This window comes from Rhopilema esculentum, chromosome 6 (assembly GCF_057945365.1).
Source record: "Rhopilema esculentum isolate cy_ngs chromosome 6, ASM5794536v1, whole genome shotgun sequence".
Taxonomy (NCBI): Eukaryota; Metazoa; Cnidaria; class Scyphozoa; order Rhizostomeae; family Rhizostomatidae; genus Rhopilema; species Rhopilema esculentum.
Window position 1 is genome coordinate 248,965 of NC_142820.1, and position 17,331 is coordinate 266,295.

Below are 17,331 nucleotides of genomic sequence, written 5' to 3' on the forward strand. Positions count from 1 at the left end.
CAAACTTTGAGCCGTGCCCGTAACTTGTTATTTTGATAAAAGCATGTCTCTATCTACCAGAGACTGCCAGACTGATTTACTGAAACGCTAATTTTGACTTTGTTAAGTACTCAACTACGTTAAAAATGTATCAGGGATATTATTATTCAAGAATGCCTCGCATTAAATATGGACGAGCTAGTAAGAGAATCGGGCGAGTCATTTGATCTTTGTGTGCTTACATGAGTCACGAACCCGTACTAACATAACAGAATTCTGTCCACCATCTGTTCATTATATCTATAGAATTAATCTCGAAATTCAAAGGAGTTCAATAGTATGCATAATGCACTCTTTTCAACGCCATTAGGTCTGTGTAATATCGTGGTCATAGACAGACAGAGCTGCATTGCTAAGACAGAACTCGTTAAGCTTCGAAATAGAGTACTTGGATCCAAAGATTGATACTGTCCGCACAAGTTAGCTCAGAGATCTGTTTGATTCATAAAAGCTACAGTAACTTTGCCTACACTCTAAGCAATCTACTATCATATTCGTACTTAGCAATGCATTTCCTTTTTCAATGTTTGCCTCTGAGATGTCTGCTATATGAAATATCTGTTGGCTTGGCTAAAGTTTAAAATCTATCAGGAGTTCTGCCATCGATTCTCAATGCCAAGGAAGGGGTTTGTTAAGTATAAATCGATTTTTCCGATACTTTGTTCTTGTCTCAAAAGCGCTATAAACAAAACGAGAAAACTTGGTATTAAATACGAGTTGATTTTGATCTTGTTGTTAAGTAGCTACAAAACTGCACAAAGTACAATGAAGCAAATTTGGAGCACAGGTGTTTGTAATATGTGTTGCGATTTTGTGAATTTAAACAGGTTTCTTAATTGAAACTCGTAGATAAACTAGGAGGCTGAACAAGGAAGCAAGCAGTTCGTGATGGAACAGCTTGTGTCTCTGTGCAGAATTAAGCGTATAAACACAGAATATTGAATTTTAACAAAGACAAAGACAAGCTAGCGTTAGGCTTGCATACAGCAATATGCATGCGAAAGCTGCAGTAAGTTTCAGTTTAGCATATGAACGCTAAGTAGGCATTATAAGAAACAGAGGCCCTATTGCTCCTCTGGTAAAATCAAGGTAATAAGCAAACAGTATCAGTGGCAGTACAACTTATTTTGGATGCGTTGAATTAAGACCACAACGAAAGAACAAACCAGAAGTTGCACGAGAAATTGAATTGGTCACGTTGAAACCACCTGTTGCGAACCTTTGGCGCTGACTATAATAAAACGGCAGAACGGGGGATAATACTCTGTAATCAACTGTAAACCACTAGGTCGAAACGAGCGTCTGACATAATTAAGCTTTCTGCAACTTTGAATAGAAATCATCGCATGACGTTAAAACTGATTTATAAAAGATGCCAAACCACAACCAAAGGCGTTTCTATTGGATAAATTTTACAAGAGAATTTTTTCTGTATTGCTTTTGATTTATTTCATGATTTAACCTGAAAGGAAATGCAGACTTTTGGTTCAAATATCTGTTTAATGACTTTATTCAACAGAGGTTATTTGGTATTTCAGATTTGCAAGCAAGTTATATCATCTATTGAAAATCGTTGCCGAGTAACTCCAACACCATCCCAACAAAGTCAAATCGAAACCTCACAAGCCGGGCATGACGTTGTGAGCCAAGAGCTTGTCGTGTCATTGCTGGCTTTTCAATCGGCAGGCATATAGAAACGTTTCTTGGGAGCATCAAAAAATAAACCAATAGCCTACTAGCCATTATTTTTCAATCTTTATTTCATGACGAGGTTATACGGAGGAGTGGCTCAGCTTAACCTCTTAATGGTAGAGGTTACCTAAGGAATGATGTAGAGTGCAGGTGAGAGACAATGCTATGCACAGCATAGTTGAATCTTATAAGGACATTTCATTGGTCGCTTCGGCAGCTGTTAAGGATCTGGTTTTATTTAAGTGCAAGGCTAGATCAACCGTATAAAACAGCGGTAAAATTCGCCACTGACCCATATTAAAAGTTGATATAACTGTGATTTTACAGTAATATGCTTCTAAGAAGCTGTTGATGTAGAATTATTACATTGTTTCTCTGATTTTTCACTTTTCTCATAACATATGACGTCAGAAAAATTTGGCTGACGGAAAATCTTAAACTTAGAAATTGACATATTGGGCGGAAATTTCACATATAAATTTCCTATTGACCGGTCAGAAATTTCCTATTGTAAAATTGGCGATAATTGTAGAAAAACATAAGTTAAAAACCACCCCATTTTTCGCTCATATTCCTAGCCAAAGTGCCACAATTTTATATTTCTGTATTACGTGTAAAAAAATCATTGTAAAAGAATTTTTTTGCCGTGAAAGCATATGTATCTTGTTCTGCGTTTCTCTATGGCTCGCAAGTGTTTGAAACAGGGGCGCCTTCAGGTGAATATCGCCTAGGGCGAGCATTGAAAATGCGTCACTGTCAAAACAAGTGCTTTAATAGATTTTATTGCTCCTGGCTTAAATAATATGTTTTTACTGGCGTTTGTTCTTTATTGTCTGTAAAGAGCTTTCAATAAAAGTAATGAACAAAATAATGAATTTTTGGTGGAAAGTAAGAATTGACATAGAAACAGACTGTTTCGAACATTGTCTAGATCTAGGGCTCCAATACGGATATATCAGTTTTTGTGAATGACTATTGAACTAATGGTAGCAGTGTGATTTCATATGACAATGATATGTTTTAGTTGGAAAAATTTAATATTCTTGGGCTTGAAAATGCTATTTATGGGTGATAGTAGCTGCTTTGGCAGAGGTCTGCGCTCTCCGCATTCATCGATAATTTATTCAGAAATACCAAAAGTACTGTAGTGATAGTAGCTGCTTTGGCAGAGGTCTGCGCTCTCCGCATTCATCGATAATTTATTCAGAAATACCAAAAGTACTGTAGTAGGTTACAATAAAAACTTGTCAACAGAAAAGAATCAAAAAGACTTTTTGCAATGAAAGCTGAATTGTGGAATGGTAAAGTAAATGCGTGAGAAGGATAAGCTTATCTAGTAAAATTACCAAATTCAATCTCTCATCACCGAATAGAAATTTCATTGAAAAACTCATCAAGGGTTAATATAAGACATGTTTCAAGTAAATATCTACAATCCCGGACAAAAAAAGGTTGAGACTTTTCAAGGAAAGCTTATATTTTCACTTTCCTTTCAAAGTAACTTCTCCCCTCCCCCAATTCAATATTGAATGCATTTGAAGGAGAAATGATAGAACTACGAATCCAAAATTGATTTGGGGGAAAGCGGGGAGGGGTTTGAATTTATAAGGGTGACATAAAATAGAAAATTGTAGAAATTTCATTTGTCTCAACAATTTTTTCTGGGAGTGTAGAGCTGTAATAGCTGTAAGCTATTAAATCTAAGTAAAACTGGATAAAACCCACGAGGGAATGAATTTAACTTTAACACCTAGATCGAACGAACCAAAACTATATACATTACACTAAAAATTAATGCTGAAAGCCACTGGCTCTTTGAATTAAAAAGTAAAAAAATAATTGTAGCAAGGAAGTATTTTTGAAAATTTGGGACAAATATGATCAAGTAACTTAAATACGGGGTAACTTAAAAACATGTAATCATATTCGGACACTTGTAACACAGGAAATTTTTCATATCTATTGCATATCAAACGAACAATAAAATAAGACAAAAGATTAACACTAAATGTTATGGGTGTTAAATTTTCCCTTGGTACTTTCCAACTTGTGTTGGAGCTCATGTTGTATACGCATAAAATACGCGAGTCTCTTGAATTTTAAAGTAGTTATTGTTTCAGAGGACAAGATTCTAGTTTTTGATACCCTTAGATTGTAAAGTAAAGCAGCAGAAGTGACAAACGTAGCTGACAGATACAACATGCGAATATGGTAAAAAGGAGGCGAGTCTCTAGAGTCCAGAAATGTCCAAATTTTTCCTTGTCAAAATCTTCCTCCAATTTTTAAGGCAATCACCTTGGATAGGGCGTGGCTAGAGAGTAGCTAGGGCATAAGGGGTGGCAGAAACGATATAAATCGATACAGATTTGTGTGCTTGGGTCGAAGGTAATCATCGGGCACGATAAAACTTTGCTACAAAAGCATTCAAAACATTACAGCTCAAGAATAATATTTCTTTTAAAATGTCGAGTAATAGAATTGATTGAAAAATTTCATAACCATGGAACACGAACAGTATTCTTTTTTCAGATGTATTTTCTGGCAGTTAAAGGGCCTGGCCTGAAAACGTTTGTTTTGTCAACCTCCCCTCCCCCGAAGCCTAGTGGTTCACGCCACCAATAGATTTTGCAACAGATTCAATGTTTGTTTTGAAAGTGCAACGAAAAAAAAGTTGTCTTAATTGTTATTTAAATTCTCTTTACCAAAACCTCCCTCAAAACTTCTATTTTTTCCGAAACCTCCCTCCGCTGAATGACCGTGCGACCGTAATGTTTTCTGGACTCTGCGAGTTTCCTTCTTATCTCACAAAATGAAACCATTAAATAGGCTAATCTTGTAGCATACAACGAAAAGTTTCTTCGAGTGGCGACCCCTCGAGCGGTGACTGCCGTTTTAGAGGTGACCTCCTTCGAGTGCTGCCTATCTGCTACGCCCTAAATATGCCCCTACAAGGAATACCTGTTGCTTAGAAGGTATGTCAATGACATTAACTGATCTCTGGCTATAGAGCATCGACTAACAATTTGAGCTAAAATCTCCTCTAAGTATTAAATGGTTATGCAAATACAAATGACATATTAATTAAAATAGCTTCTTGGTCAAAACATTTAATTATTCAAAGGATTCACCAGAAATTTTTTAATGCAAGACCTACTGGTCAATCTTTTCAACCTACTCCCTTTTATTTCCCACCTCCCTTTTTAGTTGTGAATTCTAAATGATCGTGGTTGAGAGAAAGGCCATATTTGTGTTGCAACAAATCACGATTATAAACGATCACTAAATATCTGTCTGTTTGCTCTCACGTAAATGCCCACAACCGAATTGTTTTTGCGAGCAACCCAGAGATCAGTCTATGCGATGAAAATGCAGTAAAGCGCCTGCTCATTGACAACTAATCCAGTTTAGAAAATGCATTTTCCCTCTTCAATAGACTTGTGACCTGAATATGAAGATCAAATGTCAAATATATAAAAAAGAACCTCGCAAACTTTCCGTTCAATCAACAGATGACATTGACCAGGTTTTGATATTACATCTAGTGTCAGCTTTAGGATTCCAATAAACGACCAAGTGAGTAAGAGGGAAAAAATAGTTTTGAGCTTTAATTTCAGAGCAATATGTTTTGATGACAAGATTTTTATAAAAAGAAATTATCGATTTCGGACACATTTCGGATATATTTCAGACAAAATTTCAGCCAGTCTATAGAGTAGCGAAACAATGAAAACACAAAAAATCTATTTTAAAATTTGACTATATAGCCCGAACAACTATTCGGAAAATCTCTTAACGTGAAAAATCAGTTGATTGTGTTACAAATTGGCTAAGATATGGCCACTTAAGCACATGCACTTTTCCCATCAAACCTCTGTAATTTGGTCTTGGTAACAGTAATCCGCGACCAACCATGTATCATTGGCCATACATCGCCCAATTTTCAACATATTTAACTGCTTTTGTATATTTAGAGGTATTTTTTGCCGTTCTTTCAGTTTATGTTGGTAAAATTAACAAATTATAAAAAAATAGATTTTTGATGACGTCACACTTCGGTACTCTATACTTACTAAAAGACTTGTTATTTTGTTTAATCATCTCAAACTGCCTTTGTATTTTTTGCGCACTTCATTTTCCCGTAAGTATGGCCAATTCAAAGCTTATCGATGTGAATCTCTGCATCTTGTTTATTCCTGTGTCTAGCGTAAGGTGATTTACGATAGGTACACACGATGAGATTTCGCTAAACAAAATGGCTGTTAATGCGTGGATAACATGCTATTTTGCATCCATAGCATTCAGACATTGTAAATTTTTCTTCTTTTTGGTTTCATATAGAAATCGAGGTAGAAGATAGATCCAAATCTTTAACAAATATTCATAGTCCACGTAGAGCAGTGAAGATAAACTTAATAATGCCTTTTTATATGTTGATGATTAGAGGCATTTGACATGCCTAAGTACAGCGAATCCAAAAATAACTTAGGCCAAATTGATCAGAGCACGCGCTCAAGAAAGGTATTGAAAACCGCTCACGTGAAACCACTGCGCGCTGCTCTAGGATTTCACCGATTTGCAGAAAGACGGAAACTGTTCACGTGTTTTTCTCTGTGTGCAATTTGATTGGTCAACCGCTCGCTGGTCAACCTGTGTCAAATGTCTTTAAAGGTAATGTGTCCAGCTATAGCAAGCGACTCTGCGGGGGTTTTTAGAAACATGTGATTTTTCATGTCATCGCCACAGTCATTACGATCGTTCTGTTTATTTATCCTGCTGCGAGGTTAGCTTTTCATGTGAGCAGTTTTGCATCCCAAGAATACTAACCAATCGCAAACTGTTATTTTGATGGGTGGCTTGACAAGTTGGGTATACGCAGTCCTTTTATATGGACACATTACCTTTAAGATAAAAAATAATCATGTTTAACGGTTTGGATTTTATATCTAATCAATTCAGTTATGTTCCCGATGCGTGTTTAGATCACATATTCTGTTAAGTCCTGTTGTGTTAGTGAACGCCTTTTTATGGCAATATGTTTGTTTCTCAACATGTAGTGTGACGCTCGTATTGTCCTGTTAATTAGCTTTTGTTTATGTTATTAGGCTATCAGTCTTTCCGTTGAAGCATTAGAGGGGCCTAGGCCCTTTGACCTAGCCCATCGCTCCATCAACGAGCTGGTTATTAAGACAGCACAGAAAGCTGACGTTAACGGGTTATTCACCGTCATAACAAGAACCCTGATCGTTACACATGCATGATTTCATTTTCACCAAAAGAAGGCATGTCCATTGCTTCGTTTTATACAGTCTTTTAATTTTCAGCGCAATTTTGCTTCTGGAAAAATAGAGACATGAAACGAACAAATAAAACCTTTTGTCCGAAAAACGCCCTAAACACTTTCCTTTAGTTGAGTGACACACTATAATATCTGCAAGATATTTCAATAAAAATAGACTAGAAGCTATAATGCAGAGAATAGTTCATGAAACATGACATGGCTTAAATTGCTTTGGTGGCTTCAGTTGTAACAGGCTATCTATGAAATATCAGCCAGCAGCCTAGCTTCCCTTTTACTTTCATATTCACCATAAATGCTTGTTTAAGCCATTATTTGCTTGCATTTTCTATCATACAGTGACTTTAGAGAATTAATCGTTGGTTAAAGTCCACAAGTTTAGTCAATACTTGGTAGGTTTTCAATTTGTGGTAACCCATTCACAAGAAGAAACAAAGTTTATGGGAATAAAAGATTTGATCCCATTAGAAATCCACATAGATACTAAGATCAAATATCTATTTCTTTAACAACAGGCTTATTTTCATCGATAATGCTCTTAAAATGCAAGCTAGATAACCGCTATATTTCACAAACTCAAACCAAAATAACGACAGACATGTGTTTGCGAAGAAACTTGAGTTTTTTCAATCTTCAAGTTTTTTTTATAAATGCCAGCATGGTAAGCAGGAGTAAAAATAAATAGACAGTAGAGTTGTGGTAGTAGTTTCTATCATATCAACATTAAGTTAGAAAAAAAGAAATTTTTACAAACAACCTTTAGCAGTGACTTGCGTATGTCATGTAAATGTTTGTCGGCAAAAAAGAATGTTCTGCTCGAGTGACATTCAGAGAAATAAAAACAAGCGCCACAGGACGAAAGGGAAAAGAGTGGACAAATTAAAAAAGCCTATGCTTACATTGCTGAAACAAAGATGAAAAGGGCAGTTAGTATTTTGGGATTATTTTAAGGTATAAAACGAATTGAAAGGATAAATTGTACCGCACACTTCAAACACCAAAGTGGATCATTGGTTCCCATCATTCATTAACAGAGAACTGCGCTTACTTGCAAATTACAAATCATCTATGTATCGAGTGATCACCTTAATGATAATAAATAAATAAAACATTGTGGTTCTTCTAGCTATGTGCATCGTTAATCTTCCTCTTCGACTTTAATCTTCTTCGCTGCTGTGCAATTGTATCCGGGACTTTTCCGGGCATTGCTCTGTAGTTCATTACTTTGAAACGTAACTGAGCTAGGGTACGATGTTTTGAGAGGTCCGTATGCTGATGATTGTGTCAATGGAGACTGGGGAGACGCCTGTCGGTAGAATGCCTGTGGGTTGCTGGTCTTGCTATGACTAGGCGACAAAGCAGCATCAGGCGAGTTATTATATTGAGAATAAGCTTTTGTAGCAGTACCATGAGGTGACAGTTGCCCAGCCTTAGGATCACTGCTATTAAAATTCTGGCTTTTATCGGAACAACTACTACTGGGAATTTCTTCTTTTGCTGAGCTGCTTGCAACTAGATCGCAAACATTTTCGGACAAATCTGTATTTTCGTGTCGGGTTTCCGAGCTTTCACTGGACGAATCGACAGGCATTATTTCTGCAGGCTGAATATCCGAAAGGTCACGACGCACTTTTGTCAACTCAATAAGCTTGGCACAAGCAGGAAACTTCGAAGAGTCTTCAAAAATTGAGCGAGTGGTACTACTAGGGGTTGTCAGTGTTTCTGCATTTTCCATTAATTTGCCTTCTAATTGATATACAGCCCCACTTTCACTTTGAGATATACTATAGTTTTTGTAACCTTGAGCTGGTGAAATCGCTGCTAGTCCCTGATTATTTGATGAGCTTAGTAACGGGATTCTCGTGCCAAGTGCGACAGAAGCCAACTTGTCCATTTTCGAGGTGTGGGAATTGCTTGCTATGAAGCTAGGCTCAGGAGAATGACTTTCACCAGTATAAGAACGTTCACTGGACCTTGCCAGTACATCAGAAGAACTACGAAATTGCTTAGAAAAGCCTGGCTGTTGCTTAAGCTCTTCAATATATTCATCACTTCTTTCTAATGCCATCTGAAGCCTTTTTATTTCACGTTCATACATTTCAACTTTTGTTTCTAAGGCAGCAACCGTGTACCTAGAAAACCTAAAAAAGTTGTTAGCTATTTTCAGAGACTGGCATTTCACGAGAACAAGAATTTTTTGTAAAATTTGCATGTGTTATTCTAATGAATAGAAGATTGTAAACGAAGAAAAGACGTAAGAAACATGTTCAGTTCAGAAATATGTAGATTGTATGTTTAGCAGAAAAGATTACCTAAATCCCTAAAGCAATGTTCATAAATACTTAATTACCTAAGACAATGCTAACAGAACCATTACATGCATCAAGAGTTCAGTTATTTCATTTCTACTTAGCCATTTATGACCAAGGAAAAATCTGTGTTCTGCGATCAATAAAATGGTCCAAATTGATTGAATACAAATCTTATGCCGCTCTTATGTAGCCGATAGGCTCAACTAATGTCATGCCGTCAATATTGCGAATATACATATAATCACTGATCCCCTGGGCCACATATTTGACAGTGGCGATCAGCCTAATATGTTGACTTATCTATTAACTTTATTTAGACAAAATACCAGTGCAACTGTACTCACTTTCTTGGTGAAACGCTGAAATTATTTTCATTTGACATTTTTTCCATTTCTTCTTTGATGCTTTCATTTTTCTCGACCGTCTCTTGTAATTGCTGAGATAAAAAATATATCAGAAGTCATAGCAAGCAAAAATCAACTGTGTAAAAATCTAGTGAAACAGGGTTATCTATGAAATAAAATGGGGCAATTGTAACAATTTCGAAGCAAATCTCTCCCTTTTTAAACTACCTTTTTCAACTTTTTGTTTTCGCTTTTCAATTCATTGTTGAAATTGATGGTATCTTGCAAACGAGATGAAAGCTTTAAAATTGTGCCGATATCTTGGGGAACAGTATCTCCATTTTTCAGCTCTTGTCGACTTCCATGTGAAGAGCTGGCCAGTTTAGTTTCTGCGAATTCTAACCTCATTCTTAGGTCAGAATTGATTTCTTTAATATGCTGGTTCTCTTCTTCGAATTCCTCTATGCGTTGTTCTAGTGTCTTTATTTCTCTCTGTGATTGAAATTTATAAGCCTTTCAATTATAAGAAAACAGGTAAAAGATGCATGTTGAAACAAGCAACATTTAAAATAGTTATCTAGCAACAAGATACATAATAACTGAACCGAAACATCGAAATTACCAATGAAAAACCATGTTATGTGGCCGTATACTTAGCGAAATGTCCAAATTTCATACGAAAAAAACCCCATACGTCAAAACCCAATTCCTGAACTTGGTATCTAACCTGAAATACTAAAGAGAATTTTTGAAGAACAGAAATATCATTCATGGAAAAGGCTTCATGAAAGAAGATAAACTAGGTTTTGACGTAGGCACGCTGTCAGGTTAGCGTAAAGAACTACAAATTCAAGGGGCGGTGGTTCCAATCAGGGACATGCCCAGACTTTCACTTAGAGCGAGGGAAGCCACTACTTTCCGGTTATTCTGAACATGGGAACAATGAGGTGTTGTCACATCCAGTGTAAGGACCAGGACACTGCTTGACAAGCATAGCTTTAGTAGAGTTAAATTCAATACTGTCCAACATAAGCCACTAATGTCATAAATGAAAATGAACTTCAGATATAGCAATTGTTAAGTCAAAATATATTCGCAAATGCAAACTCGAAAGCAATTATTTAAGAAATCTTCTTGTTAAACTTGTTCATATACCTCAAATTCTTGGAAGAGTATTTCGAACCTTGTTCTTCTTAATTGTCCTTTTATTTCTTTATTGGTAGCTGTTGGTGAAATGTCCATGCTTCCTACAGGACAATAGATTTACAAATATTAGCATACAACCACATAGATGCTGTTAACATGAAAATATGCAAAGTCATTTCCTTGGGTAAGACCATAATTGGATTCTAGATGAATCCCAAATCATTCAACTGTGGGAAAATGCATTTTAACTGCTCCCTTGCAAATAATGATTTTAAGCTCTCTATAAACATTACATTTCCTTTTTTCAGTACTGTTGCGAAAAATTCCAGGACTCCTTTGAAAAAAAATTTAATCGATTTTATAAATTAGCATTTTTGAATAAGCAAGTCTAAGAAAGTATTACTAAAGAAAGTTTTAAGCGAAAAGCTACTCAACGTGTTAATTCTACATGAAGGAACCACGTGATATTAATTGCTCATGCCACATCGCTTAAAGGTCACTTGCAGGTTGCATTAGTCAGTTTGTGGATGACCTATCCAGCACAGTTACGTTCTATTACTTGACGATTCTCAGTGTATGAAAATCTTTTTACGCGTTCTATCACTTGCTCGCGCGCTCGGGCTGTTACATTGATTTACAATTTACAATTTTTGTTTGAGTTGCACCCTTTATTGGTTCCGTTCTCTTGTTTTACTTTGTTTCAGTTCGAAAAGCCAGTAAATAGCTTTAATGTCAAAATCATGTCGAAATTACTTGCTCTGTTTTTTTACAAGATTTCAAAGGCAAGACTTTCTCAAAACTGTTTTTACAAGAAAGAGATGAGGAAAATAAGAATCACAGGAAACGCTTACATGAAACTTCAAACATAAATTGACATAAAATTGTCGCAGCAATTGCTGTAGCTCCACATTTCAATACACTGTTGCCTGCCAGGAGTGGTCAATTGGTTTCAATAAAATATCTTCTGAAAGCCCGAATGCTGTACCATAAAAGCTCCTGCAGCAGCTGATCCATCCTATAACAATCTGATGATTACCCATAAAGTAATTGTGTCACAAAAAATGTTTGGGCACAAATTTAACAACCAGCCCCTTTCCAATGTCATGTAAAAGAAGTGCAAAGAGTGGATTAAGTATCTACAAACCTATGATTGGTTTGAATGGCTGTTTGTCTGTAACTGGTATTCTGCAAGTGGGACACATGTTTGATTTGCTGATTTCAAGCCACTGCGACATACAGTTTGCACAAAAAACGTGCTGATTAGCACAAATCACAGGATCTTTTACCTTACAAAAAAAGATAAAAAATAGAATGAATTTTTTAAAGCAACTTAACGAATTGGAACTGTCTTTTTTGGTTATCAAATTAGGGTTGTATGGAAGATATTCTGACAATCTACATTTTAATTTTTCATTTATATTACAGCAAAAAATCTTTATCTTCTACTTCATTTTGATTTTTGATTTTCAATAGCAGAAGAAAACCATAAAGTAAAAGTTGCTGAATTTTACACTTTTGTGAAGATATCACTTATTTTGTGAAGGCTTTAGGGAAAAACTTTAGCCAATAGTAACATGACTTTTCAAAGGTTATTCCTGGTGCCTATTTTAGTAGAGAAACAAAATATGCTTCTCAGCCCTAAAAAATTGCAGCAAGTAATTTTTGTGACCCTGATGGTGCCAAAATAGCATTGGTTTTCTCAGAGCACTGGATTTCATTATGTGCATGTTGAGAAATTGAGGAAGCCATGATATTTAGCATGAAGCTTCTTTTGTCAGTGGACCGAGAATTGCTTGACTTGATTTTTCAGATGACCTATTTTGAAAACACAAAAAAATGAATTTCTGAATACAAGCTATCAGTAAAACTTGGAAACTTGGCACAGTATTGCTCTTAAGTTATTAAATATTGAAGTCTTCTAGGGATTTAAAAAATAGTTCACAAATAAACAAAAGAAGAGTAACACCCCCATTGATACACATCAGAAAGAGATCAATTAAGAACAGGATTTCATTTGCACAGTTGCCTCATATCAATATTCTACATGCATAAAGAGCCTCCAACAGCTGAATTATGTTTGACATCAACATTTATTCTACTTTTTACTTTCAATAAGATTTCAGGTTTTTCAATTATGAGAAAAGAGACAGAAGGCAAATTGACACAGCAAGGGGACAAAGCCACACCATTTTGCCACATGGTCTGCAGGTTAATGTCAGCTACAATCTGCCACTATGACCTGGCTTCAAAATAAATCTTGTCTTCATCTTGGCTGTGAAGGGAAGACAGAGGTGACAGCTTGCCTATAGCTTCTAGGACCAAAACATTACTTTGCTGAAAATAACAAAAAACCATTCCATCACTGCCTGTTCTATACTTAAATCTGACTTATGAAATAGCTTATTTGAAATTGTTTTAACTTGTACTTGAGATTTTAATCTACCATGGTATTTCCATAAATTAGTTTGAAGGAACAAAATTTCAAAAATAGAAAAAAAGCTTCAAATTCTTTCAGCAAGACTATTAGAAGCCATAATGGAATAAATTGTTTCTAGACTGTACACTACCAGGACAAAAGTATTGCAACATCTGCGAAGTCGATCAATGGCAGATCACACAATAACTTTAGTTGTTGTCTGGTTGTGCACAAATAGAACTGCAAATTCAATAAAGCATAAATTTGAATAATACCATTTTCATTTTTCAAAGTTTTAAATCAACCATTCAAGTAGTTTAAATTAAACAAACATTTTGTGGAGGTGCTCCTGGCTCTGATAAGTGAGGAAAATTGCTTTGGAATTGATGAACAAAATTTGTTGATAAAATGCACTGGGATTCCCCTTCATTCTCCATAAACTCTCTAAGTCAGTTCTTGTTTGGACCTTAAAGAGCCTCATGGATTTCAAATTAGATCATTTTCATTGGCAACAAGTAATTTTCGCTTATTTTAAGGTTAGGTCTTTGTGATGGTCAAGGGAACATTGAGTTTGCAGACTTTCAGGTAAATTTGAGTAAAAACGGCCTTGTAAGAAGAATGTATTGCTTTTTATGAAAAAGACTGCCTTCCTCATTTTCCTAGCATTGATTTGATTCCACCAAAGAGACTGTTTTGCATTATTTTAACATATTTCACTGCATTAACTCGCATGTTGCTAGCTGATAATTGACCAATTTATATGGGCCCTAACTATACCAAAAAAATTACCCAAGTTGAGTTGGAAAATGTAGGGGCTAAAGAAGTCGGGAATATTATCTTTTTTGCCATTTCCTTAACTCTCACTATTTTGCTATCATTTTCTATAAAAAGTTTTGAAATCTCTAGAATCGAAACACCATTTACACTAAGTTTTATCACAACTATTCGCTCCTTATCTTGCTTATATTTTGATTTTACTATTGTAGATTTTTTTTTCTTTAAATTGTAAAATTTCTTACACTAATATTGTTGTTCTAAATCCTCAATGAATATCAAAGAATTTGATTCCTGGTTAAGCGCCTTTATGTTTATTTTTGAAGGGAATATTTCAATGTAAAAACATAAGTTTGCAAAACTTCAAATTTTTTTGGATGCCATTTTGATTTGGGTATTGCAATACTTTTGTCCTGGTAGCATATATTTTGCATCTCAAAGAAACAAAAGAAGATAGATAAAGGAAGAGATGGATGCTTTGGACATTGCCGCTATTAGTCTGAAGTGACAGTTGAGTTACTCAATGTTATGAGTAAAAAATCAGTGTTTCTCCAAAGATAGCAAGGCTAAAATAGGGTTGTAAACTAAACTAAACTGCTATTTTGCAATAAACCAAAACTCATGTTATTGTTTTTGATGCTAGATTAGTTACACTTTGATAGTTAATTTTTTAGAATAACATAATTTACTTTCATTTTAAGCTTGAAAGAAGTTTACATCAGTGCTATAAAAGCGTTTATGTATGGAATAGCTGTATTACAAGAAGAAAGACATGGCTTGTACCCATTAATATTTTGCAATTTTTGAAGGGACAAGCTAGCCTGCATCGCAAACCATATTCTGAATATGGTCTGTGGCGCAAGCTAGTGATAACCACATTCTAGATGGCACAAGATGCAAACAAGATGAAGAACAAAGACACCTGGTCTCCTACTTTTTCTGTAAGTAAAAATTACCACTAAAAAGGCCACTTTTCGTAACTAGGTTATGTTTTTCTTGTATTGAAAAAATATTTAAAAACATTTTGAAAAAAGGACAACTTGTGCTTAGTAAAGTTTTTTTTAACAAGGACATTATCTAACTAAAAAATAGAGAATTGACACAATAACATCCTTCGGGAAACAATCAAAGGGTGATAATGGTGTGACGCCCTCCTCCGAGGAATTTGATGAAATTTGAAAGGACATGGCATTTGAAGACCTATTGCTTGGTAAAATTGCTTTCTCAAAAAGAAGATGCTGCATGAGCTGCAAATGCTTGTGACTACTGCATGATTGTGAATAACTGATGTCAGCAGTGATTCATCAAAGGGGGTTAACATCATTCATATGTCTTCAGGTCTTGATAAGCTCTCACAGTGGCTTTTTATGCAATAAACAATCATCTCATTATATACTTTCCAACAGCTAGTCTTATGGGTCCAAAACAGTCAGCCTAGACCATTCACAAAACTCTTAGCAGCAGTGTTTGCATTGGCTCTATTTCCAGTTTTATCTTAAAAATGGTTTTCAGTTGTTTCAAAGTGCCTGATCCTTAGAAATTTTTCCAGGGACAAGCCCCAGCTGGTCTTCAAGAGGGTGAATTTTTTAGAACTATATGCAATATCAACACAAATTTCTTTAAAAAAAGTTTAGAATTAGCACAGCAGTTTTTAAAATTTTGGCTGATTTTGAGGCAAATGTTTTTTAAGGTTTCTTAACCAAGTAGTATAGCACCACATTTTAGAAACACTAAACATGAAACAAACATAAGGCTGATATGAAATAGGACACTTGAAAATCTGTTTTTTTTTATAATCTATTGCAATAAAAAAAGAAATTGGTGTCCTATTATGAAAAGAATCATTTCTATTCTATCTAGAACAAAATTGGACTTAAGGAAGGTTGTGGTACTAATCTCCATAATAACCACCAAACTGTATATTTTTCCTATTTATCTTTCTGAATAGTAAGCAATAGATGCCCAGACCTATTCAGGCTCACAGATTTGAGAAATAATGAACAATAGAAAGTTTGGATAAGACAACTAATTAGATAAAACAACAGCTATCACATATTTAGGCCCAGGGTGCATTCCATATCAACTGTACGCCGAAGGTCCACCAGGGAATTTGTTTACGTACACCGAAAACATAAAAGCAGTTAGTAAAACAATTTGAACATTGTTGCACCAGACAAAGAAAACTGATTATTAAAGAAAACTGTGTGTGCCTTTATTTTACCTCAACTGTACATGGCTTTATGTTTAGCATGCCAACTAACAAAAATTTTAAGGTTTTTTTATTGGCTTGCAGGCCAAACACCAAAAAAACTGGGTGTACGCTGAAGATCTTTGGGCCTATATACATGGAAGGGGATTTTGTAATGACCAAGATCATTAACATACACTTTTAATTTGTCCCAAGAGTCTCCAATACAATAGTTAATATATAAATATTCCAATTCATGTTGTTCAAGCATTCAAATTTTCAGCTTGATGCAAACTGTCCCTTTGAGGAGTGAACATGCCATACCTGAAAATTCTTCACCTGGCCTAAAATATACAGCTATATTTTGTAATCTAATAAGCAGGTGCCAAATTAACTTTTTTTACAATTTTGGTCAATGAGATACAAGGGTAAACATGTAGCACCCTAAGTGGTTTGCTGCTCCTAAAAATGAATGTCCACCAAATGTTAATGCACCACGAGTGAGTTATGTCTTTTAGGGCTTTTTGTCACTTACTTAAAACAGACCCAATATTGCCTAAATCAATCTACTGCTGTTCAAAGGACCTATCAAAACCATAGCTATAATATGCCTTCCAATAAGGACTTATTTTCTTCACCTAACCCATTCATAGCGGTTTTAAATGAGATCTCCTTTTTGGCAGACATAAGCATACGACAACCAAGGACATAATTTGATTGAGAATAGTTAAAAAGACACATCAAATATGAGATGAACCATGATACAGTATTCCAGTATTAGCAGTTTTGAGACCTCTTTGTGCAGATTAATTTCAAGATTCGCTTCTCGCTGACATGCAATGTCAAAGAAGCAACAAACGGTAAGTTGAAGTTGTATATTGTGCTGCCACAAATTGGAGGATACATCGCTGGCCATCTATGAATGAACTACTTCATTTTAAGACAGATAAACAAATGAAGTTAAGAGTACCTTTCCGAGGCAAACTTGGCATGACAACGGTAGGGTAAGATGAACCGATGAAACTTTTGGAATTGTAGGTACCGCACTACTCATCGCGCTTGATTCCATGTTTTCAATTCAGGTTGGGGATCAGTGTCACGTGACATATGTGCAGGTGACCTCT

The 17,331-nt window shown here is 35.5% G+C and overlaps 1 protein-coding gene across 2 annotated transcripts; it reads right to left on the reverse strand.

Moving 5' to 3' along the window:
• Nucleotides 1-7,721: 7,721 nt before the first annotated feature.
• On the reverse strand, nucleotides 7,722-17,331 carry LOC135686722 (uncharacterized). 2 transcript variants are annotated; one of them, XM_065203020.1, is made up of 6 exons: nucleotides 17,178-17,331; nucleotides 11,974-12,115; nucleotides 10,839-10,930; nucleotides 9,912-10,175; nucleotides 9,684-9,775; nucleotides 7,722-9,159 (listed from the first exon to the last, which is right to left on the reverse strand). In XM_065203020.1, exons 1-6 carry the CDS (start codon nucleotides 17,274-17,276, stop codon nucleotides 8,166-8,168), a joined length of 1,683 nt encoding a protein of 560 aa, XP_065059092.1. In that variant the 5' UTR covers nucleotides 17,277-17,331; the 3' UTR covers nucleotides 7,722-8,165. The 2 variants fall into 2 exon arrangements, with proteins under 2 accessions (XP_065059092.1, XP_065059091.1); XM_065203019.1 differs by having other exon boundaries at nucleotides 7,722-9,168.